This window comes from Pelodiscus sinensis, chromosome 17 (genome assembly GCF_052426305.1).
Source record: "Pelodiscus sinensis isolate ZL-2025 chromosome 17, ASM5242630v1, whole genome shotgun sequence".
Classification (NCBI taxonomy): domain Eukaryota; kingdom Metazoa; phylum Chordata; order Testudines; family Trionychidae; genus Pelodiscus; species Pelodiscus sinensis.
This window is the reverse complement of record NC_143068.1, coordinates 22,820,348-22,847,666: the sequence shown is the minus strand read 5'-3', so window position 1 is coordinate 22,847,666 and position 27,319 is coordinate 22,820,348. Positions and strand designations below refer to the sequence as shown.

At 47.0% G+C, this 27,319-nt stretch overlaps 1 protein-coding gene across 2 annotated transcripts in view; it reads left to right on the top strand.

Annotated features, from left to right (window-relative positions):
• The first annotated feature begins 8,031 nt into the window (after positions 1–8,031).
• The window catches only part of CSE1L (chromosome segregation 1 like), a 42,238-nt gene continuing 22,950 nt past the window's right edge, over positions 8,032–27,319 (top strand). The window contains exons 1-7 of one of the 2 annotated variants that reach the window (XM_075901235.2): positions 8,032–8,177; positions 16,170–16,265; positions 17,732–17,874; positions 23,765–23,866; positions 25,339–25,484; positions 25,810–25,900; positions 26,153–26,260. In XM_075901235.2, the coding sequence (XP_075757350.1) occupies positions 16,181–16,265; positions 17,732–17,874; positions 23,765–23,866; positions 25,339–25,484; positions 25,810–25,900; positions 26,153–26,260 (675 nt within the window). In that variant the 5' untranslated portion in view covers positions 8,032–8,177; positions 16,170–16,180. Of the gene's footprint in view, positions 8,178–13,713; positions 13,852–16,169; positions 16,266–17,731; positions 17,875–23,764; positions 23,867–25,338; positions 25,485–25,809; positions 25,901–26,152; positions 26,261–27,319 lie in introns of those variants that run through there. The other variant, XM_014578146.4, reaches the window with a different exon arrangement.

Below are 27,319 nucleotides of genomic sequence, written 5' to 3'. Positions count from 1 at the left end.
TATGGCAAGGTTTGCCCCGCATTCTTCCTCGGCTCCACTCTGGCCGGAGTCCGATTACTCCTCGGACTTGGATGCTGTCTCCGTCCGTTCGGGCTCTTCGGGAGCATCCTCGGCCCACAGATCCAGGTCCAGACATAGGAGGGACCACACTCAACAAATGTGGCCTCCGCACCCGCAGTGACCTTTCTGGACCCCCTGGGCCTACCATCAGAGGCAAGGTCAGCTGCCCCCTTCTCTGGGGTCGGGGACTTCAGGGCACCGATCCCAACCGTTGGTGTGCCTGTCCCAGGCCCCCTCCTCCCCTCTTCGGGCGCCGCAACCTGATCCAATGGCACCTCAATCACCGGCACCGGAGGTGGACCCATAGGGAGCGCAAGCCACCCATATGGCACCACAGTTGGTGACAACTGTTCCTGGTCCAGTTCAGGAGTCCTCGTCATCGTCGTCTCCGGACAAGGCACTAGCAGACCCTGCACCGAGTCTGCTGTCAATGGATGCCCGCACACACCAGGACCTCCTCCGCCGCATGGCTTCCAACCTGGCCGTTATGGTGGAACCTGTCATCGAGGACACGGATCCAATGGTGGACATCCTCACAGAAGATGCACCTACGCGATTGGCCTTACCGCTTAACAAAACGGTGTCAAAGATTACCAATGCCCTGTGGCAGACACCGGCAACCTTGACCCCTACCTTAAAAGGGGTCGAGAGGCGGTATTACGTCCCACTATCGGGGCATGACTACCTGTACTCACAACCCATCCCCAGGTCCTTGGTCGTGCCGGCCGCGGCCCAAAAGGAAAGACTCCCTCAGCCTGGTCCTTCTCCAAAGGCGAGGGAGCCTAAGTGGCTGGACCTGTTGGGCCCTAAGGTTTATGCCACAGGGGCGCTACAACTCCGCATCACGAACCAGTAGGCGATGCTAAGCAGGTATGCTTTTAACACCTGACAGGCCATCGAAAAGTTCAGAGACAGACTCCCTGTGGAGGACCGTCAGGAGTTCACGGCTGTTGCCTCGGAGGGTAAAGTCATCATGCGAACCGCTCTCCAGGCGGCTCTGGACACTGTGGACTCAGCAGCCCGCACGATGGCGACTGGGAACCCCTGGCCACAACTCAACCGGCACCGGGCCTGAGCACCCCAGTGCCACAGCCATTGGCGGCATCTCACCCGGCACCGAGCCTGAGCACCATGGGCAAGTGGGACATCGGTATATTTAAGTAAAGATGCCCACAACAATGAGGAAACTAGTAACCTCACCATTGTAATAACAGCTACTTGCCCTGCTACTCATTGGTGCCTGATGCCTTAAAAGCCTCAAGAATTATGGAATTGCATGGGTTAACAATTAAACATCTGTGAACCATGCTTGGTCCTATAAGAGAAACAGTGACTCTAGTCAATGTAACCTCCTTCAAGTCACATACATAGAACAAATACACGCTAATAGCAATAAGGAACGTACGGCCTTGGGCCGCCCCTCATTCACACAGAATTATTTTGTTTAGTGTAATAACATGAACACTACGAGGACAAAGAATACACAGTCCTCTGAGTTAAAGTTTGTATGGAATATTGTGGGAAAGAAGCTAAACACTAACATTAAGCCACTGAAGTTAGACCTACTGACTTCCACTGGGGCTTACCACTTAAAGTCCAAACAAAGGTAACCCCTGAGGCATGGCTGTCATTTGTTAAACAATGGCCATTGCTAACTTGCCGTATTATTAACCAGGTACTGGAGGACAAAATAGAGCCTCCCAATTGTGCATCATGCCCTGAACAGACCCCTGTCCCAGAACCAGGACAACTGTCACTAGTCGTTACCTTGGTGATGTTCCACACTGTTATAGACCAGCTGTGTGCTAGACTGGCTAATCAAATTGGCAAGTGCCTAATTAAGCTACGACGAGGCTTAGCAGATACCATCGCAGATTGGTTTAGGCCTGGAAACTCTGTCAGCAATACTTATGTCATAGCCCAGAAATTGTATAGAATCCAGGCTGGTAGATGCAGTAATATCCAGTGCCCCTAAAGGCCTAGACACCAGCCCAGCCAACCGATTGATCCTGAATAGTTTGAAGGATCTGTCCAGCTCTGTGTCCACTTCACTAGATCTAACCAGATATTTGGACCAGAGACTAATTAGATTGTTAATTAATGAAACTAAATTAAAGAAATTAGAAGGCCAGTATTGAAGACCTGAAGGCTTTGACCACCCTGCCCTTATGGTGGTGAGTCCCCATCTCCTCCGTGCCTACCCATAGGAGTAGGGAAGTAAAGAATCCATGAAGACCCAAAGGCCCACAGATGGCAAATAGGAATACAGATTAGATACTGTGGTGCAAAGATTAAACAATCGGCAGACCCCTACGGGCAGTCCGATCAGTAAGGGATTTCTTCCCTACAGGGAGAACACCTCCTAGCCCCACTGTACCACTCAAAGATTCTAAATATGTACCTAGAGACATTGTGGTAATTAAACACCCCAGTTTAGGAACGCAACCCCACATACTGCACTCCTACAAGGGAAAAGGAGTCTGGACCACTGCAGACGCTGGGCTAACACCAATAACCATTACTGAGGCTTGGATTGTATCCAAGACTGGCGAACTTTTGTTTTATTACAGGAAACTGAGGCAATGGCCCTGAACAGTGCTCCAGTGGGATGTATCCCTCCCAACGCTGGTGTGGATCCGGGAAACCACCATGAACTTTTTGTATATATAGCGCTTGCAATCGCTGTTGCTGGTTATAGACTGAACTATGGAAAGAAATCTAAGCTGAAGCAAGACATGGTACTCCAATTCGCCATGGTCTTCTTCCTCATCCCAACTGCTACTGCTGTACCAGAACACCTTACTTAACTCCTCTACTGGACTGGGATCGAGTTTGTCCTTCTCAGCCCAAAACAACTGATGGAACAAGAGTGACATCTTCCAATGGGGACCGGTATGGTTCAATGACAGCGACCACCGCAATCCTCAAAATAACTTTGGGGGGAGGCAAGGGAAGTGGCAACGAATGGTATGGGGTAAGACATGCTGTAATTAAGAATGTAAACATCTTGTGGCTAAATTGGTTAGCCCAAGAGCTAGAATTTTCCCTAACTCCTTTTCTACACTCTGTTATAACCACTGCTCTAACCACTGCAATTTTTGTAATCATTTTCTGCATAACTCTATGTATTGTGCAATGCCTAGTTAATGCAGCTCTCTCTTCTGTGCACATTCAATATACAGCACTGGGAAAGGACCCTAGCCAATTCCTAGATCCTGAACCTTCTATTCCGGCCATTGGGCACTTCTAGATTCCCCCAAGGTGGGCAAGAGGTGCTAGTATCATCGCCATCTTGTATCCTGGGACGTGGTGTGTCATATCAGGGGGTGGAATGTAGCCAGACAGGAACCCCCCTTGTAACATCCATTTTTGCTTGCCTGGAGCATCCAGGGCACACAGACCAGAAGGCCCAGGCTGTGTGACCGTGAATGGCTGTAAACAGAGATACGCCAATTGCTGACCAAGAGGATGCCAAGGAGTGTCCTTGACTCAAACCCATATTGATACGAACACACATCCGTCCGCGGGGGGAGGAATCTCCCGCCCAACAAGAACATCCGGCACTCCTAATTTAGCTATCTTCCTCTCTTACAAGTGTAAATTAACTTGAAACTTGTTTGTAAGAACTGGCGCCACAAAACAGACCAGTAAAATTTGGCCTCTTAAGATAAGAAAAAGAATACGGGCCCCCAGGGGTATAAAGATGGGTACAGCAGCACACTTGCTTTGTGTGTCAATCTACCATTTATCTGCTGTTCGGGTTTGGTGTTTGATCTCCCGAGGTTCCAAGGGGACGCCCACCTCGTATTTGTCTTTCCTAGGAATTGAGGGACCGACCCTGGCCTGACACGCTGGAGTCGAGAGGCACAGAAAGGGGTAAAAATTGTACCTGGATGTGGTCCTTTGTTTAAGTATATATATACATAGTGTTAGAGCTCTTTAAAGATTAAGCTGTCACTTGGTACCATTATTTCTATTTTCTATCTTTATTTTCTTTGTAACCATTTTTAAAATCTGTATTTGTTAACAGTTAAGAAAGAGAGCAATAGCCATTGTAACCATATGCTTTTATAAGCCTTTAATAAACCTGTAACTGTTTAAGCTTTAACCTGACTCCTTCAGTTGCTGTAATAGAACCAAGCACAATTTAAAAGAACTTCAGCCGGTCATAAAGGGACAGACATAGGGAGAGCTTGGGCGTTTGGATCTGTGTCACTCCCAGGTGACAAGATCCGTTGGGGCACCTTTTCAGCCTTTCCTAGGCTGCCCACTGCGAAGGAACCCGTGTTCTAGCAGCTAAAATCTAAGGTGTAATAAGCTCTTCCTATATAACGGGGCGTCTGTTGGCCTGCTGGCCACCCTCTGCGACGGGACCCCGGTCCTAGCAGTAAAGACACAGACGTTAAACCTTTTCTCAGAAACATACACACACACACACTGCCCTGACCGTTGGCTGACAGGTACGCAGCGGGGTTCCTTTCAATGCCCCTCCCCCCTCCCTGACGCTGGTCACCGATGCGTCCGACCTGGGCTGGGGAGCACACCTGGGGCGGCACAGGACCCAAGGCCTTTGGTCCCCCTCCGAGCGAGCCCTATACATAAACGTCCGGGAATTGTGGGTGGTGAGGAGAGCCTGCGAAGCCTTCCTGCCAAGGCTCACCCACTGCTCGATCCTGGTTCGTATGGACAACACAGCGGTGGTGTTTTACCTCAACAAGCAGGGTGGGGCGCGATCACCTCCCCTCTGCAAAGAAGCCCTGCAACTTTGGCACTTGTGCATCAGGCACGGTATCACACCTCAAGCGGAATACCTCCCTGGGTGCAAAAACCTGCTAGCAGACACGCTGAGCAGATCCTTTGGAGCCCACGAGTGGACCCTCAAGGACTCTGCTCCCTGCCAGGTTTTCCACAGGTGGGGTTATCCCCGCCTAGACCTGTTCGCCTCGACAAGCAATGCCAAGTGCAGGAACTACTGTTCCCTGCTGGGGCTGGGGAAATATTCCCTGGGGGATGCCCTGACAACCGTGTGGCCAGAGGGCATTCTCTATGCCTTTTCCCCCTAATTTCCAGGGTATTGACCAGGGGGAGGACCTTTTGGTCCTCAATCATTCTCATAGCCCCCAGGTGGCCCAGACAGTTCTGGTTCCCCATCCTAGTAGACATGCTTGTCCAGGACCCAATAGCACTCCATCTAGTCCGGGATCTGCTAACTCAACCCTGGGGCAAGGAGATCATGGTTCACCCGGATCTCCGGTCTCTCCACCTAACGGCATGATTTATCCGTGGTTGAACCAACCTGAAAGGCAATGTTCCCAAGAGGTTCAGATGGTTCTCCTCAGTAGCAGGAAACCCTCTACTAGACGGTCGTACACTGCCAAGTGGCGGCGCTTCTCATCTTGGGCGTCCCGGAGAGGAGCACACCTGTCCTCGGCTCCTATTCCAACTATTCTTGACTACCTTTTCCAGCTTCGGTCTAGTGGCCTATCTTTTTCTTCTATCAAAGTCAATGTGGCATCTCTCTCCGCCTTCCACGCTGGTATGGCAAGAGTTTCCCTTTTTTCTAACCCGGTGGGTAAAAGGTTTCTTACTGGCCTGGAAAAGCTGTACCCCTCGGTGAGTGCCCTGCTTCCCACCTGGGACCTTAACATGGTCCTCCACAGGCTTATGCTACCTCCCTTTGAACCGCTGGCCCTGCTGCATCTTTCATTGAAGGTTGCTTTCATCGTGGCCACTACATCAGCTCCCAGGATGTTGGCACTAAGGGCGCTAACTGTAGACCCGCCCTACCTTGTTTTTTCCCATAACAATGTAAGGCTATGGCCTCATCCAGACTTCCTCCCGAAGGTGGTATCACCATTCCACCTGTCCCAGGAGATTTATCTCCCGTTTTTTTTCCCAAAACCCCACGCCTCTTCTAAGGAGCGGGTCCTGCACTCCCTGGACGCCAAGCGGGCACTGGCGTTCTACATTGATATGACCAAGCCGTTCCGTAAATCACAACAATTGTTTATTGCGTTTGGGGATAGGGTGAAAGGGTCGCCTATTTCGACACAAAGGCTATGAAGATGGGTGGTGCAATGCATCACAGAATGTTATCAACTGGCTGGTAAAACCCCACCCAGGGTGAAGGCACACTCTACCAGGGCGCAGGCATCCTCGGTAGCCTTTGGTGCCCAGGTACCAATCACAGAAATTTGCAGGGCAGCCACCTGGTCTTCCCTTCACACGTTTGCAACACACTATGCGCTACTTCAGCAGGCCAGGGAGGATGCAAGGGTGGGCTCTGCAGTCCTTGAATCTGTTATGTAAATAAGTAAATATATATCCGGTTGTTTTTGTTCTTAATTGGTGCCTTGTCAGTGTTGGATTGTTCAAATAAATCCATTTATTGTTCACCTTCCTTTATGACTCTGGTGGTATGACTGCTCTGACCCCTCCTCCGTGGGGTTAGCTTGGTAGTCACCTACTTCGAATGGACATGAGCAACCACTCGAAGAAGAAAAGAACGGTTACTTACCTGTAACTGTTGTTCTTCGAGATGTGTTGCTCATGTCCTTTCGACTCCCACCCTACCTCCTCTTCGTCGGAGTGTCCGGCAAGAAGGAACTGAGGTGGGGCAGCGCCGGCAGGGGTACTTATGCCCCGCCATGACGGCGCCACTCCAGGGGGCACCCTCCCGGCGCTACAGGTACCGCTAGGGAAAACGCTCTGGAAGACGCGGTGCACGCGCCTACTTCGAATGGACATGAGCAACACATCTCGAAGAACAGTTACAGGTAAGTAACCGTTCTTTTACCTTATCCACCAAACTACTTACAATGGCAGCTTCAGCTATATGGCTCTGTTGAGCACATGTGGGAAGCTTATGGTATCAATTTCCATTTTTTAAATTCATAGGGGCTTATAAAGCTCATGTTTCAGTCCATGTTTCCACTTTCTCAGCTTGAGATTGATCTTCTAGCATTTGATTTAGCAGAGACCCACCAAACTGAACAGAGGGTGCTGTGGGGTGCCAAGAGCACTTATTCCTACTCCTCTCAGAGTAAGGGAAGCTGATAGGAGCTGTACATTAAAGCTGACAGTCCACATCTAGTACAGACATGACCTCAGAGGAGTAGGCGTATTAGTAAAAACAATGAGGGCCCTGTGGCACTGTAAAGACAAGCTGATTTATTTGGGCATCAGCTTTCTGGGGTAAAAATCACTTTGTTTTTCTCCACAAAGCTGATGCCCAGATAAATTGGTTCGAGTTACTTTAACCCAGGCCTGTACACGGGGCAAGTGTGAAGGTCCCCCAAGTAAGCAGGATCCTGCACTGCCCAAGCCTCCCTCCCGCATGCTCCGACCAGCCAGGAGAAGGCTGGGGCTGATGTCCCCGCTTACTTGGGGAGCCGCGGGGAGAGGGGGGAGGGTTATTCACACCCTTGTGGTCCACACTTACAACCCCTGCGTAGGGGCCTGCGATCACACACGGGGTCGGGCCAGTCATTCCTGGCGGGAGCTGGTGGCAGTGAAGGCGGTGGCCGAGCTCTGGCGGGCTTGCGGCTCAGCGGAGCGGTGACGGCGGCAGATCTCGCTTCCTTGCAGTGCGCAGCCGGCGGAGACGGGCACGCTGCGCGGCCCCCCTGCCCTGCGAGGAGCAGCCAGGGCCCCGACAAGGGCAGAGTCAGGTGACAGGCGGCGCGTCCCTTAACGCTCTGAGGGGGGGCCGGTGTCCCGCAGCGAGGCGAGACTCTCACGCGGAGCGCCCAGCCGTTGGAAGGGGAGGGCGAAGCGAAAAGTTTAAAAACGTGGCCTCTGAAGGCCCCCGTAGGGCGCTGCCTATAGCGGGGACGAGGAGAGACGGCTGCTCTCCGACCCTCGGCGGCCGCAAGCCCAGTGGCATTGTGGGAGGAGGCGGGCGATTGGCTCGGCCCAGGCTGCCTCAGGCCGATTGGCCCAAGCGGAGGGGTCGCTGAGGCTTTGCTGATTGGCTCGGCTCCGCGCGCGGACCGTCGCTCTGCGTGATGCGGTCAGTGCGTCGCCGCCGCCGAAGCCGCCGCGCCCTCTCGCCGCGGTTTGAATGTGAAGCGGAGCCGGAGCGCTCGCAGTTGCCGCTCGCCGGGGAGCCCCTCCAGGTGAGGACGCGCTGTGCGCGTGCGCCCCCCTATCAGGCGGGCAAGGCTCGCAAGCCGGGGTCCCCTTCTCTGCCTACACGGGGATCTCTGTTTATTCCGGACGGGGGCTGAGCTCCGCGGCCCAGCAGGAGGCGCAGCTGAATGTGCTGGGCTCAGTTGAGCCCGCCTTCTTCGCGTGCACCCGCGAGCGTTGGTTCCTGGGTCGAAGTAGTAGAGGAAAGTTCTCTCTGATTGGTCTGCGCTGCTGTCAGTCTCCCGGGGGGGGGGGAGGGGGAGAAGCAGCGAGTTAGTGTGAGGGGAAGGAGGGTGCTACTGCTTCAGTCCCTTCGCCGGGGCCCTAAGCGCGCCCCTTGGGGCCGCCTCCTGGCCACTCGGGGACCGCGGAGGGGACAATCTCCTCGGCCCCTTTTGCACGATCTGGGTGCAAGGGACCGGCCGCCGTCTAACGAGCGCTGCAGGGAGGGATCAAGGGGCTGGTCTGCCCTCTCTTAAGGGCATCGCTCTCGTCTGTCCCTCGTACACGTGGTCTGGGATTACTGCGGTATGATGGGCAGAGGCGCACAGGAGCTGGTTTTTATAGCAGCGTGTCGTAGGAGGCTGGGTGATAACCGTGGAGAACGAAGACGCCTCACCACGTGGGTGGGCTGTCTTCAGTCTTTGCTGCTGCAGTCTGGTGCACGTTTCTCTCTCCTGCTTCCTAGTGCCTACTGTGTACACTCACCAATACTTTGTACAACCACGGGAGGAAACTCAGGCACTCCTTCCTGGGTGTAAGCTGCGTTCACTTCCTAGCGTTGTAGGTGTGGCAAGGCATCAGCCTTTGCTGCAAAATATTTTTGTGGGCACCTAGTCATTTAAATGTATGCCTGGTTACTTGGCTGCAGCTGAAAGGGAAAAGATGTGCTAGGATGTGTTAGAAAGAGTGGAAATGAGCTAAGAGTTCTGGGAGGAGGAGGCATATTTACATCCATTTCATGCTGTGCTTTGGCACTGTAATCAAAGCAGGTATTTAGGAACTTGGAATGGATAGCGAAGGAGTGCTGGTGATTGTGAAAACATATTAGATATAATTGCTCTAAAATGTTTGTGGGCACCCACATTTAACTCTTTTCTTTCCTCCGTCTCTTTCCTGTTCACTGAAACCTAAAATGGGAACAAGCTCTGCTGCTAAAGTATATATGGCTACTTAGAATCTTGAGAGAATGTTGGGATGAAGAGTATGGGCAATAGGTGCTGGGAGAAAAATACCAGATTCTGAGAGGCCCATTACTACCATGTGTATTACCATTTTCTTCCACGTTCGGAAATCTGCAACTGAGTTCTGGGCTATTCTTAAAATTTAGGTTGACCTAAGTATTTCACTCAGCACTGTGAAATTCATGATCCCAAAGGACATAGTGAATCTTACTTAAACCATGGTTATGGTGACCATATTTTCTGAACCAAAATTAAGGACACATTAGCCACGCTCCCTGCCACAAGAAATCCCACCCCTGGAGGTAGTACTCCTGGAGTCAAGATGGACACATGACCGGAAGTAAAGAGTGTCATGTGACCACTCTAAGAACTCTGCCTATAAGGGATGGTTTCTCTCCCCCACCCCCGGGTATCCCCATGCAACTAGCCTGCAATTATATTAACCCAACTTGCATTTCATTAACTCGGGGAGTGGCTGGGGGAAGTGTTCCCTCTAAGATTTTTCTCCCATGAGCGGAGTGAGTTTTGTATTGTGCACCAATATTGAGTTCATGTGCGCTTGTTCGGATGTGTGCCACTGTGGCACCCAAGTTGTTAATTAATACCTTATAAACTTTTCACTTTTCCCCACTGCTGCCATGTCTCCCACTCCTCCCTGGTGCTTGCTGTCCCCCATCCTCCTCTGCTGTCCTGGCCCCTGCCCTTCTCTCCCCTCATCCCTTTAGGGACCTGCCCTCTCCCCATCCTCTTTGACCCCTGCACCAGCACTTCTGTTTTCCCTGTGCCCACTTCTCCTCTAGCCCCACTCTGATCATCTATAGCTACCCCTCCCCAATCCCTTCTCCTAACACCTCCCTCTACTCACCTGCTGTGCCTCTCTCCTCTAATGCCCGTCCTTCCCCTCCACATGTCTGCCCTTCTGCTTCACCCCCACAATCCTTTGGCACCTGCATCTTCCCTTACCACTGCAACTTCCTGGTGCCTCCCCCTTCCCTCACTGCTCCTACCCTCGTTGCCTGCTTTCTCCCTGGTGCTCACCCCCTCACCCATGTTCTGCTCCAGTTCCCCTCATGCCCCTCTGTGCCCTTACACATGACTTGCTCCATCCTCATGCCCACCCCTCCTTTCAACCCCTCTTCTCCTGGCATCATCTCCACCCCTCCTCCTTCCTTTTGCTCCCATTATCCCTCCCCCTCTCCCAGCATCACCCTGTCCCCCCTCTTTCCCACCTGCACTGATACCTTCCCCCCTTCCTCCCTTTTCCTCATTGTCTCCTCTTGGCCCCCTGACATTTGTCTCTCCTCCACCCTGCCCCACGGTGCCTTCCCCTTTTTTCTCCTGCCCTACCTCCTCCCTCAGTACAAGTCCCTTTCTCTCCTTACCCACCTCCCCCTTATTTTCCCCCTGCCCCATCCCTCACCTTCTGCCTTCCAGTTTGCAGGGCTGGAGCTGGGGTCAGTCATGGTGCTAATTTTAGTACTGCTGCCCCAGTCTCCACCAGCTGCCCCAGCTCCACCTGGAGTCAAGCGGCAGCTGCACGAGTCCCATTCCAATTGGGCTGCCCCTGCTGGAATGCGCCTAATGAGACTACTACTTGACTCCAGCTGGAGCTGGGGCTGCCTGCGGGGACTGAGACTGCAGTACTAAAAATAGCACCATGGGCGGCCCTGCCTCCAGCTGGAGTCAAGTGGCAGCCATACAAGGCGTGCTCTTGGACCTGCCTGGTGTGTGTTTTCCCCCCCTCCCTTTGCCCCGCAGTGGCCACTGTACAAAGAACAAGCGGCAGACTGGAGATGGAGGAGGAGGCAGAAGCATCCTGAGATGGGAGCATGCGGGGGGAGGGAGGGACTGGCATGGGGTTGCCAGGCATCATCGTGCACTGCTCTGGAGCTCGAAGAATGCTCCGGTCTCCAGCTTCTGACCAAGCCCAATCCAGAAACTGCGCGCCACCGGAAGCTGCCCTGGTTGTGGCTGGCAAAGCACCCAGGAGCCGCCTAAGTGCTGGGGGAGGGCATGTTGCTACTGCACCACGCTACTGTCTGCGAGGCTGTCCCAGCGTGGGAGGGAAATGACAGTGCAGTTTCTAGGATGATCTGACTGGGTTTTCCAGGACATTTCCCACATGATCGGGACACTGGGACAGAGCATTTAAATTCGGGACTGTCCCAGAAAAACCGGGACGTATGGTCAGCATAACCATGGTGTACATATGGCTAGAATAATGGAAATATTCTTCTGTGAACCTAGTTTACCACTTTTCAAGGAGGTGGATTTACAACACTGATAGTAAAACCCCTTCCATCACTCTCTGAAAGTGGGTATTGTGGGATATTGGTTTGCAGGAAAGATAGATCTTTCTAATGGTGAATCATAGCACGCTGCACTTCTTTCTGTCCCTTGACTCTGCCCTCATTTTGTCTTGCTTCAGGTAAAATCCTAGCAAATACTTGTTTCCAAGGTATTGTGGTAGGGATGTTTGAGTTAGGGATGTTAGCTATTGGGTAACTGCATTCAATTTTAATGGTTTAAAAAACAGCTCCCATTGAGGACTGGCTGACTGCCACCCTGTGCTGATAAAGAGGCAGTAGCGCAAGGTAACAGCAGTTTCTGTCCATAGGATGTGAAGCAGGTCTCCCCACAGACAGGGGCTGTTTTCTGGCAGCTTCCCCTGCCCTCCACCCCCAACTGCTGCCTCTGATAGAGGCCTCAGAGGGGGTAGATGGCACCATAGAGTTGGTGCTGGGGGGAACCAGCTTTTAAGCCAGCTCTTTTCCCCCCCTCCCGCCCCCCCCCCCCCCCCCCCCCCAGCACCGGCTCCTGCTCTCCCCACCCCTGCTAAGCTTTATACTGCAGAGCCCACAGCACAGGTAAGCATGTAACTGCTGAAATTCTCGGCACTTACATGATTATCTTTTTACATGATTTTTAACATCCCTAATCATGGTTTAGTCAGTCAGATATTCTGCCTACTATATTTTAACTCAGTTATGGAAATAAGTATTCCTAGGAGTGAAACTCATGCCTGATAAGTGATGTAATGATTTAGAGCAGACATTCAGTGTTTTGAAAAGTTCTTTATAGTATTCCATGCAAGTGGATTGGAGGAGCAATGAATTTTTCTTTTCTGCACTGCACCGCTGACATAGTAATTCTTGCCTTCAGTGAATGTGTCTTCCTCCTTAATATGTGAATTATGTTAGTGTCTGTCAGCATAGACACTTGCCTAGGTCAGCTCAAAAAAAATTTTACTCTCTCTAGATTAAACTGTGGTCTGTTAAGGAAGATGCATTATGATGTCTTTCTCATTCTAGGGATGTTAAATGTTGGTTAATGGAATTGTCAATTAATCTCATGAATTCTTATTGGTTACTCAGCTATTCTATAGACCCCAGGGGTGGGGCCGGCAGCCAGTGCGTTCCAGCCCCACTCATGAGGAGCCCCTGGCCACTCTGCGCTGCTGCTTTTGTATCAGCAGAGTGGAGTGCCTGGTGGGAGCTGGTCCATGAAAGGAGCCAGTTTTAAAACTAGCTCCTTTTGCGAACTGGCTGTCACCCCTCATTGCTGCCTTTGATACAGTGGTGGCAGCCCCTGTCTGGGGAAAGAAGGGGATCTGAGTTCCTGGACCTGGCATGAGCTGGAACTGAGCCAGGCTGCCTGCCCGCCTGACTCCCAATACATTTTAAATGAAGTTGCAGTGGGGGTAGGTCCCGGCATGAGCCAGGATTGAGCCAGGCTGCTGCCCGGGCTGCTAAAGAATTTACTGCAATGAGGGTGGAGGGAGAATGTGTGTAGTCTATCACATTAACCAATATTTTTATCGGTTAATCGACTACACTGTTACATCCGTATCTGATACATAGCAATATAGCCCCGCAACCACCAATTGTTCATAATGTTAATGTGAATTAAATCATTTTCCTTTCAGGTATGGGCCCATAAATAATCCCATTGAAATTAATGTAGGGTAAAAAAGATTTAATCCAAAATCTGAAATGGGACTGTGAAGATAGACTTAAATTTCATTCTTTTTGAGGTTTTTCTGTTATTTTATAATAAGCTCTTAAAGGAGAAAAGCCCATTCTGTCTTTGTGGAAATAAGAGTGGTTTGGCGAACTGGCTGAAATGCCAGATGCAACTGAAAGGGCTCTGAAATTCACAACTCGTGCTCTGAGATCAGAGAAGGAAATCATAGTCATCCGAATTCAAAGTTGTTTCAATGACAATTTCCCAGGGAAGAAAATCTCTGAAAAGCATACAAGTAGGTTGAGACTGGTGGGAATAAAAACTTAATTCAGTAGCTAACATAGCTTTGGCTAAAATGTCTTTTATTTCCTGGTTGTATCAAAAAAGGATGAAGGCCGTAGATGAGAGGTGGAGTGTGAAATAGAGAAAACTTTGTGTAAAGATGAAAAACCAGCAACATTCTTGTAGCTACTATAATTCCCATTAACCATGGGATTATGGGAAAGGAGCACTGGTATGTTTTGTTTCTTATCACTGCAGGAATGTTTTCAAGTCTGCATAATTCACAAGTGACACAAGTTTGATTAGGGTAGAGTATGTCAATATATCTATTAGGGATGTAAGTGAATAGTCAACTAATCGATAAGCCTGGGCTTATCGGTTAGTCACATCGATTACTCGCATCCCCCCACCTGCTGCCTCTGTATTAGAGGCAGCAATGTGGGGGAGCAGAAGTCGGTGCTTGGGGGAGTGGGTTTAAAAGCTCCCCACCAGCACTGTCTCTGAGGCGCCATCTCCCCCTTTGCCCCCTGCACTGCTGTCTCCATCAGAGGCAGCAGTGCAGAGAGGGGTCAGGGGCTGCTGTGAAGTAGCCTCTGCCCGTGGCAAGCCCAAGCTTGCTGCAGGCAGAGATTGCTCTGGCAGCAGCAACCACTGTCCGCAGGAGGTCCCAGCTCCCTCTGGGACCCCCTGCGGACGGGCTGCTGGACCCAGTGTGAGTAGGGACTGAGCAAGCTGGGCTCAGACCCAGTTCACTCTGGGTCTGGGAGCTCCTCCCTCTGCGGCTTTACAGTTTAAATGTAGTAAAAGCCAGGAAGGTAGATACCCCTCTGTGGTTCTGCAGTTTAAATGTAGTAGGAGCTGGGCTATCTCCCAGGCTTTGTAAAAGCTGGGACTGAGTGCTTTCTCCCTTATCGACTAATTGTATAGTTGATAAAAATTCTATCAAATACCCAAATAGCGAACTACCCACCTGTTAACATCCCTAATACCTATATTATACAGCTGCTTTTCTAGGCCAGGCTTTCCAAGCCAATACTTGTGGTCCATTTGTTTCATGAGCACTGATTTTCATTCAGGCTGAAAAGATTAACTGAATGACTTATGTATTGGTTGATTTCCTGGCCTTGCAAAATTATATCTTCCTGGAGTGAGCAATATTTCATTATGGACAGATCAAATATTTGTTTTACCATGGTAATGGTCGATGAAGTCATTTTACCACATACCCTATGAAAGTTGACGAGCTATGTCTACAGAGCATGCTTATTTCAAAATAAGCTATTTCTGAATTTTTTTTCCAAAATAGCTTATTTCAAAATAGCACGTCTACACCACAGGGAAGCCTCAAAACTAGTCCAAGGCAGGCTTCCCTAATGTGGATGTGCTACTTCAATTTATAGCCTGAGAAGGCACTTGGAAGTAATTACTTTGAAAGGCCTTGGGGAGGAACTATTTTGAAATAGCAGCAGTGAAGCATCCACACTACTGCTATTCTGAAATAGCTATTACAGAATAAGCATTATTCCTTGTGAAATGAGCCAGCCATTATTTTGAAATTATTTTGAAATAATTGAATTGCTGTGTAGATGCTCGCATTGTTATTTCGAAATAACATTAGTTATTTCGAAATAACTGTGTTGTGTAGACACACCCATATTGGATATCACCTTTTAATAGGATTTTGTTAGCTAATATGAGCTAATGAACGTGATTATAGTCAGGTCAACTAAATACTTCAGGGAAAAGTGATGCCTCTAACCTTTCTGTTTAGGGGCAGGAGGGTATGCCTTTACAACATGCAGTGTTCTCTCACATACACCAAAGACCTAAATAGTTTACATCACTAATAAAGTCATCACATTTGTAATAGAAAATTCATATTCTGATTTAACAGATAGTTTGCATTACTTCTAAAGCATTTTTCCAGCATTTTATAGTGTATATGTTGATGCTCTTTAGAGGTACAAACAGACCAACCTGGGAAAAGTAGGAGTGGGGGGAAGAGCTGGTACAAAAACTGAAATGTGTCTTGACTTTGAGTGACAGTTGTCACTTGTATGATCTCAACTAAGGTGTGAAGGTATCAGATCAATGAGGTGAACCTGGAAATCTGTGTAAAATAATATGGGGAGAGGAAGAGTAGCATAGCTTGGCTTTGGCTTGAAGGAGGTTTCTGTTCCTAGAGTATTTTATACTGGAAGCTCTTTACAAAAGTTAATGCTCGTAATGTGGCTTTAAGCAAGAGTTAGTTTTCCAGAGAACTTAACTGTTCTGCTTGGAATTCTCTAGGTGCTCAGGCCTAACTCATAAAATAGCTGTTGGCAGTCCTGCATAATTGTGAAAATAAATATACATCTAAAGCAAAAAGTATGACACTTTCACATCAGTTTTGCATGGATATAATACAGGCTATGAATTCACTTTCTGAAATTTCAAATGAAAATGTAAATCCTAAATAATTTCATACACTTCATATCTGGCTGGTAAACAGATTGCATGGGAAGTATTTTTTACTCTGAATTCTTAACCAAATATATTATGCATCTTTAGGTTTTGCAGTTATGGAACTCAGTGATGCCAATTTACAGACTTTAACAGAATACCTAAAGAAGACACTAGATCCAGATCCTTCTATACGGCGTCCAGGTAAAACAGTTAAAATGCATAGCTCTTGGCTTAAAAGCATAGTGTTTGTTCAGCTCTTCTGTCTGCCTGAACTGCCACTGAAGTTTGTTAAATGTGATCTTTTTCCTATCTTAAACTATTTTTTATTAGTTTCTAAAGCAGTTGAGTCTCTGAAGTAACCCTGTGACAAAATGTGTAAATAAAAGCTATCTAACTCTTCTCTTTTTCCTTCTCTTCCGTTTCCCTTCTTAATTTCATATTCTTTTATCTAAATACGGTTGTCAGTATAAAGAAGCAATGCTGTTCTCAAGCATGGTTAATACTAATTCAAAATAATCCAGAATTTGCTGTGTGTGGATCATTGTTTTTTAGTAATGGTGAAGATGAAATATTTCCACAGCCTGCTCTGCATTAAAAGCTTTTATTTGCGGTAGAAACACATTAGCACCACAGGTTTTAAATATTTGTCAATTTTTGTTGAAATGCATCTATTTACATACTTATTTTCTTGAGACTCTCATGAAATGTTAGTCTAATTTAAGGTTAAGGACTAGTCGACTATCCAATGAGCAAATGCTTATCGGATGGTCGAGTTGACTAGTTGATTTCCCTCCCCCCTTGCTGCCTCTATCAGATTGAGGCATCAAAGGGGAGGGGGGAGAAGGTACCCTTCAAAGAGAGGGTACTTCAGATAGTGGCAGCAAAGAGGGTGGGGAAGAGCTGGGTATGGGCTCAGTGTAGTGCTGCTGCTTTGAAATGCTGTGGCAGCATTTCAGAGGGGCAGTGTTGCACAGTTGACCCTGGGCTCCATGCGATGCTACCCCTCTGAAATGCTGACAGAGTCCGGGATCAGCTGGGGACCTCCCATTTCAAAGCGCGCAGAGCCCAGGGTCAGGTGGGGAGTCCCCAGCTGATCCCAAGTTCCAAGGAGTGCCACACAGAGACCGGGGTCAGCTTGGGGAGTCCCCAGCTAACCCCAGGCTCCGCATGGCATTTCAAAGCAGAAGCACCCTCATGGAGCCTGGGGTAAGCGGGGGACTCAGTCTCCTACTGACCCCAGGCTCCATGAGGGTGCTTCCATTTTGAAGTGCACAAGAGCCTCCACTGGGGACTCCTGTACATCTCAAAGCTGGCATGCCCGCATGCAGCCTAAGGCCAGCAGGAAGTTCCACTGACTCTGGGCTCCACGTGGATGCTTCTGCTTTCAAATGCACAAGAGCCTCCGTGGGCTTCCTGCTGGCCCAGGGCTGCACGTGTCATTCCAGTGGGGGCTCTTGTACATTTCAAAGGAGGACTGTGGAAGTGCCTATCGACTAGTTGATTAGTCGATGGAAATTCCATCAACTACTCAACTAGTAAATTACTCGATAGTTAACATCCTTAGTCTAATTACTAAATGGGGCCTTGTTTTGTGTTGGTGTTGAAGAATGATAGGACACTGTAAAAGTGAATACATTTTTTGTTAAATTTAGCATATTATCTTACAGCGGAGAAGTTTCTTGAATCAGTTGAAGGAAACCAGAATTACCCATTGTTACTCTTAACGCTGCTGGAGAAGTCGCAAGATAACGTCATCAAAGTCTGCGCCTCTGTAACTTTCAAGAATTATATTAAAAGAAACTGGAGAATTGTAGGTATTTTGGTGAATAGTTGTGATAAAATGTGCAGTAAACTACTCTTATGTGAACAATAATCATAGAGACCGTTTGCATATCTGTGCTTTGAGAGATGGTAGATGAATCGTTCAAAAAACAAATATGGCTCTTGACTTATTGGCAGGATAGGAATTGACAGTATTTGGGTTCTTGGTGCCTAAAAGATGGTAGGATTCTTGCTAATTTCACATCTTTGCTGGATCTTAAGAATACAGCTTAATAGTGAAATGATGAAGAAAGAATATAACATTTATCATTCAAGTTTCTGTAAAAATGCAGAAGATAGTAGTGCAAGTTTGATCTAACAGAAAGTTGCTTCATTTCAACTCAAGATGTGATATTTAAAAAAAACATTTTAGATAAATCAATACAATTTTGTATGAAGACACTTTAAAAATCAGTTTGTTTAGGTCAAGTTGTAACGGACTTAAGATAAACTGATTTAAAGACTGTTTACACTTGGGCGTTATATTGTTTTAGTCTCTCATGGCGTTGTTGAAATTTAAAGTTCTTATTTGAGAAATCCTAGAACATTCTTTGTTCATGATATTCAGCTGTAGTGAAATTAACTTATGGGATAAAACAACTACATTTGAGGCCTATCAGTCTTGACAATTTGTGGATATTTTTGTAGGTACATGTGGCAACTAAATACTGAATTCCCAACAAAGATAAAGGGAGTTAGATTTTGGGGATGTCAATGTGTAGAAGACTACATGATTAACTGATAAGCCTAGCCTTATTGGTTAATTCTGTTGACTACATGCATTTTCTTCTCTCTTCCCCTACTGTTTCTGTATCAGGCTCCCCATGAGCTTTAAGCTGGCTCCCCACAAGCACCGGATCTGCCCTCCCCCCTCCCACTTCCTCACAGCTGCCTCTGATAGAGAGGTAGCAGTGCGGAGGGAGAGGGGGCGGCACCGGCAGGAGCTGGCTCTGCTGGTCTGCCTCTCCCAGGAGGGTTGGACAGGCAGGAGCCAGTGTTGGGGGGAGACAGCTTAAAAGCCAGCTATTCTCCTCCCCTCCACCCAGCACCAGCTCCACAGAGCCACCTCCTTGCCCCTCCATGAGCTGCTTCCTCTTTCTGAGGGAGCAGCATAGGGGGGCAGGGAAGGCTGCAGTGAAACAGCCCCTGTCTGTGGGTGGGTCCGAGCTTCCCACAAACAGGAGCTGCTCTTGGCTAGAGCAGCTTCTTTCCACGGGGAGCTCAGATCCCCCATGGACAAGGGTTGCTGTCATCCCACGCTGGGCGGAGCGGGGGGCAGGGGAGGCTGCAGGACAGGGAGCCAATCTGTGTGGGAAACTAGTTTTTTAAACCAGCTCTCCTTGTGGACTGGCTCCCACCTGTCACCCTGCACTGCTGCCTCTGATGGAGAGGCAGCAGTATGGAGTGGCAGGAGGCTCCCTGGGAGAGGGGCCAGGAGTATACTGGCCCTCGGCCCTGCTCCCAGGGACTATTGAATAGTCATGTAACCAATAATATTTTGTGCGGTTACACGACTATTCAATTATTCTATTTAACATCCCTAGTTAGATGCCATTTGTGCCTTTAAAGAGCATCACCATATACATTTTAAAATGCTGGAAAAATGCTTTAGGAGTAATGCAAACTATTTGTTAAATCAGAATGTGAATTTTCTGTTACAAATGTGATGACTGTGTTAGTGATCTAAACTTTTGAGGCCTTTGGTGTCTGTCTTACTACAATTTAACTGGACACTGTCAAATCACACTTCTGTATGGAATATTTTATTTGCTGTTGTTATAAGTTGTACCTAGCATTCAGTTACAGCAAAAGGTGCCAATGGTTTGCTCATTAGTACAAGCACACAGGATAAAGATGTCATGTGGATCCAAAGTATCATTAAGGTTGCCACGAGGGTTCAAGCACTCACTTTGGCAGTTGAAATGTGGCATATCTCTTGTTTTGCAGAACAGCTGTACAGAGTATGTGCCCAGGTTCACCTTTCTGGGCCATGTGGCAATCTTGGGCTAGGCATCTCCCAGGTATAAAGCTCAAGGGCTGGGGGAGGGAAAAAAAGGGCACATAGTTTATCAAACACATAAGTCACATCTTTGCTATAAACTTTTACCAGCACACGTTATATTTGCGTAAAGTTACCACTTGTGCACGTGCAAACTTGGCTTCTTGTGTCAGCACTTACCGTATGCCAGGAATGCTTGTTTTGAGTAACAGAGTAGTACATTGTCCAGTGTGCAACTTTCCACCACTCAGTACACTTTGTTTTGTGAAGTTTTGACATGGTGGGGTGTAAGTGAGTTGTTCAGTGGTGATTGGGATTGCAGCTTTCAAGTTCTCAACTACCGTATACTGTCATCTCTATCCCATAGTTTTCATGCCTGTTTTGAAAGTCCTATGAACCCATGTGGAACTTGTTGCTGTCCACCATCTCGGACAAGCTTGGAGCAATACACAGCTCTGAACAATTGTCATGAATATTGCAGGCACAGGATACACAATCCTCTGGTATTTGGAGAGCTGTGAAGAACATGACTTTGTGAAGAGTAAATTGCTGTGGGATATAATAAGTAGTTCAAGATTTTTGTTGGTCTACGTGAAACAGCTGCAAGTGGTGGAACACTGGTTTTGGCCCTTAGAAACTAGGACTGTCTGTTGGGTTGGCATAGTAATGCAGGCTTAGGATCATGAGCAGTGGATCCAGAATGTGCTCATGTGGAAGGCCATATTCCTGGCCCAGTGTACCAAGCTTGCCCCCAGCCTTCCATTAGTGACATGTGATTGAGAGCTGCACTGACAGTGGGGAAGTGAGTAGTGATCAAGCTGTGGAAAGTTGTCATTGCAAAGTCATTTTTGAGTTGGAAAATGCATAGTGGGGACTGTTGTCATGGAAGTATGCAAGGCCATTAATCTGCTACACAGGATTGTAACTAAACATTGCACAAGACACAATGCATGGATTTGCAGTGGATGTTTGATCTGCAGTAGAACAACAGATTATATGCATCTATTTTGGCACCAGACCACTTTGCCACAGAGTACATCATGAAAGAGGGCTACTTTTCAAAGGTTATACAAGAGCTGGCAGATCACCAGGGACACTGCACCAAAATCAGTGTTACCTGGTGAGAGAAGGTGCATGATATGCACGTTTAAGAACGTAGGACTGTTCAGAAAGCTACAAGCAGGGAATCCTTCCTAATTTACCACTGGGGATGTTGAAATGCTAACACAGATCCTGAAAGACCCAGCCTTAGGGATGTGAATGACTAGTCGACAACCGATAAGCAAATGCTTATCGGATAGTCAACAGGCTAGTTGACTAGTTGCTTCCACCCTTGCTGCCTCTATCAGAAAGAGGCAGCAAGGTGGGGGGGAAAGTAAGGGTTGCTTCAAAGCAGCAGCACTGCCTGTAGCCCCGGGGTCAGCTGGGACTCCCCTGTTGACCTCCGGCTCCAGGGGGTGCTGGCGCTTTGAAACGCCATGTGGAGGCTGACCCTAGGCTCCATGCAGTGCTGTCGCTTTGAAATGCTGCGGGGAGCACGGGGCCAGCAAAGGTCTGTTCAAGTCCCCTGCTGGCCCTGTGCTCCCCGCAGCGCTTCTGCCTGTGAAGTGTCAATTATTCAATTAGCCAAATCAAAATTTTACATCCCTACCCAGCCTATTCTTTACTCTCCTGGTTCATGTAAATGTGTACTGGCCATCTCAACAGCATCAAGAAAAGATTCAGCTTTTGGCTCAGCAGTCGGAATGGCAGTTGAATGAATATGCTCTTGGAAGACTGAAAGGGTGCTGATATTTTATTAAAAAAATTGAATCTCAGTCAGAAAAATGTCCCAATGATCCTCACTCCTTGTCCTGTGTAATATCTGTAAAGTGAAGTGGGAATTTTAGCTTCTGAGGTAGAGGGCAGAGGTGCATTAGTTTTCCACTGAGTTTGAACAGCTAGATGTAAGAGCTATTACAATATCTCAGCATGGACTTGTATGGTTCAAGGAGACGTTGAAAGAGCATTTTAACAGCAAGTTACAGTAATGTGTTGTGCTGTGCTCTATCTGGTCCTGTGGCTTGGGGCTTGTTATGAATTGTGTGGTGTTTGGTGCATTTCTGATTACACTTTATTCACCAGTTCTATGAATTGTGTTGCAATAGGGATATAACAGTGTATATGTGTAAACAGTTAACCAATGAGGCTGGGCTCATTCATTAATCTTCACCGTTACTTCCAACTTTCTCCTCCCTCCCCTCCCCCGCATTCCTGCTTCTGATACCTCCCCCCACGTGTTTATTTCAGCAGTTACACATTTACTAAAATAAACACATTTTAACATCCCTAGTTGTTGTTTTACTGTGCAGCTAAAGGAGTGTTTTCAGTACTATTAGGCATAATGCAGCATATGTTGGAAACTAATAAAGATGAATTATTTTCCAAACAATATTGTTTTATTGAGTAAATGAAAGCACTATAAAAATCCTGTGCAAATTAAAACTAAATACATTAACCTTAATGGACTTATGGAACAGAGCTTACAGAAGTGGAAAGAACATTCATAATCCTTTTAGCATCATATCCACGAACCTGTAAGAGCCATGATTGTTGTATATGAAGTTGTGATTGTGACTGCTCTTAATGTTCCTCTTTGGGAAGTGGTAGGGATGTGGCAGCTGATACCACATGGAATGTGGAGTATACTGGAGTTCTCAAGAATTTGACATTTCTGCTTCAGAGTGATTGTGCACTGCACCATTCGCAGCTTTAGCCATGGCTTTCTGAGGGCGAGGGAAATGAAGGGAGCACAGCAGTGAAACCTCAAATCGGTTTTGGCTTATGGCACAACTGCATAGCACCACCTGGTTGCATGTCCCCTGTCGCGCTCATCATTGTTGTTCATACCAGGGACTTGTGATTTGGACTCTTCATTGGTTTCCATTGGGGAGCGTGGAGTGGTGGTAAAGTCTCCACCAGGTATGGCATGCAGCTCTTTGTAAAAAGAGCAGGTCTGCAGTTTGGCAATTGATTGACTGTTGGTTTACTTGGCCTTCTGGTATGCCTGCTGCAGTTTCTTACGTTTTGATGCTGCTGATTCCTGTCATGTGCTTCTGCCTCCCCTGTACAATCTGCTCACAGATATCCATGTTTCTGTGGGTGGTCCATAGCTGTGCTTGCACAGCCTCTCTTGGCCCATTAATTCCAATCCACTCCCCTCCTAGCCAGGAGCATATTTGGAGCATACATTATTATAAGATTATAATATAACAACATATGATGTGAGCTGGGCAGTTGCCACAACAATGATAGTTGTGCTCACCAAGGTGGAAAATCAGGAAAAGACATTTAAAAAATGTGGGAGGCATAGGACTCTAAGTTCTGCTATTGCTCAGAAAGGGATCAATCATAACTGTAAATCAGATTAGGAAAAAAAATCTCTCTAGTAATTTTGTTATGTTTTGTATTGTATATGTGGCAGTATTTTGAAATCACTTATTCATTGTTCAAAGTTCACTGGGTTCCATGTTAACTTCACTCCTGCAGCAGAGGCACACCTTCATTTAATTTCAGTTCACCTCTAGGTGTCTGTTTTGAGGTCGTTGGTCAGCCTCTTCAAACCAGTAATTCTGAAGGAGAAAGTTTAGTTCCTAATTTGATAGAAACATTTAATTTTTTTGGTTTATCTGAAGACATTGACATTATTGTTCCAGCACAGGCAGAGGTGTATCGTTAAAAATAAAGATGTCACCAAACATTGTTTTCTGTCCTGGGTTACCTTACTGTGGTGCAACATACTTGGCTTATAAAGAACACTAAAAATATTGGAATATTTTTTCCTTTCATTGTATCAAGGAGTAATATACACATCTAATAGCTAACTAATGTTTACTTGTAGATTGAAGATGAACCAAACAAAATATGTGAAGCAGATAGAATAGCAATTAAAGCCAACATAATACACTTGATGCTTAGCAGTCCAGAACAAATTCAAAAACAGGTAAGATGAAAGAAATGAAGTGAGTTGGATTTTTTTTTTTTTTTTTTATTGCTCCACTGAGTCCATTGGCATACTAAAAGCCCTGATGGGAGATCAGAGCCCTGTTCTGGGCTCTCCCAGAGATCAATGGATCTATCAGCTCTCTCTTTGAATGAAAACAAGTGGATAAAACAGGTTTTTCTCTTTAAGTTACGATCCCTCTCAATCTGATTAACCTAAAGTAAGTGAGCATCTACATCTTTGCCATCTGTCAGTCGCTGTATATTCCTAAGGGAATTCTGCATCAGAAATGAAAATTCTGTGCACAGTATTTAAAATTCAAAGTGCAAGGGCAGAGCTAGCCCCAGAAATACTGCAGGATCCTGTCCCTTCATGCCATACGCACCAGGATAGCAGCAGTAAGGACAGAGCTTTTGCATGCCTAGCCCTGCTCCCTGATTCAAGTGTGGGACAAGCAGGTTTAGCTCACTAGGATTCAAGTGTAAAGAAGCTTAGTGTGGAGGAATGTAGTTGTGTAGTGAAGGGGTTCTGTGGGGCAAATCTGGATGTGTAGAGACTCTTGGGGGAGGGCTTTTTAGATGCAGGGGAGAATGGAACCCTTGGGGAGAGGTCCCAACTACCTTCACTTGGAACATAGAGATGATCTGAATGTAGGAGTGGAGGGCCAGATGCTGGGAGGGAAGGACTTAGCAGTATGCAGTTGAGGATCACTGTGTGGGTGCAAGAGGTTGAGAGGGGTTTCTGTGTGTGAGAGGCCTGGATAATGGGTGGGGTGGGGGGAGAATCTGAATGCATGGGGCAGATTGCGAAGCAGTTCCTCACATTATGACCACTCCCACCAGGGCTGAGAGGCAATGGAGATAGGAAGGGTTGGGTGGGATACAGAGCTTTCTGCACCTCAGGAAGGTTTCTGGAGGTGGGTTTAACCCAGCCCCAGCTGCTCTCTGAAAGAGAAAAGGAAGTTCCATCCAGCCCAACCAGTATTAGTAGCTGACCCCGGCTCTGGCGGAGGGTAGGAGTCACTAACAGTGGCCTAAAATTCTCCAAGGACTAACTGTAGTATGTAAGTAATGATCACTATGCTGTCCAGAGATGGTACGATATACAGGCAGTCCCCGGGTTACGTACAAGATAGGGACTGTAGGTTTGTTCTTAAGTTGAATTTGTATGTAAGTCGGAACTGGTACATATTGTAGGGGAAACTCTAGCCAAACATTTCTCCAGAGCTCAGTTTTATTCTCCCACACCTCACTTCCCTCAGTCCTTTATTCTCAAGCTGAGGTGTCTGCTGAGAAAAGTCGATCCGCGTCTCCCTGGTCTGCTGGGGGGGGTGCTAGCTTCACGTCTCCCTGGTCTGCAGGGGGGCAGCAGCTAGTGCGGGGTTGCCTCACCCCGTTTGTAAGTAGGGATCCGATGTAAGTTGAATCCATGTAACCCGGGGACTGCCTGTAATGGTTAAATTTCCTTTTCAGTTAAGTGATGCCATTAGCATTATTGGCAGGGAAGACTTCCCTCAGAAATGGCCAGACCTGCTGACTGAAATGGTGAATCGTTTTCAGAGTGGAGATTTCCATGTCATTAATGGAGTCCTTCGCACTGCACACTCCTTATTTAAAAGGTATTAAGGGATCAATGTGTGGATTCCAGAATTTCTGCAAAAACACACATACCTCTGCTTATTAAATTGAATTTCATGGTGGTGTTAATCGCTTGTGACTTCTAATTGAAGTTACTGACTTTACAATGATTAGTAGCTTTATTTAAGTGGTTACTGAATTTCAGACCTTACATGGACAGTTTTAATGGTAGCATTTGATTCTTGCATTTGCTTGAACTGACTTGAATTCAAAGGTTCAGAGTTCCTTATAAATCATATATGTAAATTAAATTGGAATGCAGTGCTTTTACCAATTTTTTTTCTTCTCCCTCCCTTTGTTTGCCAGGTACCGCCATGAATTTAAATCAAATGAACTGTGGACAGAAATCAAACTTGTCCTTGATGCCTTTGCATTGCCCTTGACAAATCTCTTTAAGGTACAGAATTATTTCTAAGTGTTCTGAGCTTCTTTTAGGGATGATATAACACTTTAAATAGACTTGTGAATTCTTATAGAATGCTAGTTATTTAGAAATTGTTGTTTGGAAGCGTACTGTATTTTAAACTGACAGAACTGAAGTCATCAGAACTCTGGAATGTGCTCACAATAAAACTGTAACTTTCCATGGTGTTTGCAAAACATGCAATAAATTCTTTTCTGTTGATGTTTCCTATTGATCTTTTTCTAGGCCACTATTGAACTTTGCAGTACGCATGCAAATGATGCCAGTGCTTTGAAGGTTCTCTTCTCTTCTCTAATTCTGATTGCAAAATTATTCTACAGTTTGAATTTTCAGGTGAATCTTTATTTATTATTCCTAGTTATTTGGTTTGCTCTGAATCTAGTTAGGTTCCCCTCTGGGGCATATTATTTGGCCAAAGTAAAAAGCATTATGCAGAGGCTGGGATTGACTAACATGTTTGCCAAACTATAGCTACAGTAAACTTCTGATAATACGGCACCTTTAGGATCCAGGGGGTGCCGGATTATCAGATATGCCGGACTATCGGAAGGGAGGGCTATGAGAAGTCTGGGGTGGGGACCAACCCAGCAGCACCCCAGCTGCTCTGCCCCAGGCGTCCCCAAGTCAGCTGCTGCTGAAACTGACCAGTGGCTGACTCGGGGAAGCCCGGGGCAGAGCAGTTCCAATTGTCCGGCTGCCTGGAGCACTTCCGGGTTCCAGGTGGTGCAGATAACTGGAGTTTTACTGTAATTTGTAGTCTTCCTGATCTGGTTAAACTCTAAAAGTAGCAAATAATAGAGGGAAAACTAACTTTGTTATGATAGCAGCATAATTTTGCTGCTATTATTGCCATAGAATCACTAAGATATAAAAAACAGGACTATGTAGCACTTTAAAGACTAACAAGATGGTTTATAGTTTTTAAAGTGCTACATAGTCTAGTATAGCTGGAACAAAAAACAGGACTAACACGGCTACATTTCTATCACTAAGATGTAAAACAAGCATATCTGCTTTTAGACTCTCTACAATGTAAAGCAACTGTATTAGCACAGGCTCTTGAAATATGATAAACATCCCCTTTAGACTACTAGAGTCCACTCCTGTTTCCTCCTTTTGGACTGAAGAATAGGATTGTATGTCTTGAGCCTTTCTATGTCTTGAGCCTAGCGGGGCAAGAATAGTAAGGACAAAAAGGACTGTGACTAGAGACCCCTTCCCTCCCCACCATCTTTTAGAAGAGAAAATCTAGCCTCCTTCATGGTTCTCAACATTCCTTGAAGTTAAATCTTCCAAACAAATACTAGAAATAGAAGCTAATAGTATGAAACCTTTATCTCAGGGTCTTCCACTATTCCCTGTGTCCTTGTCCATCATCTTTTTTGATAAAAT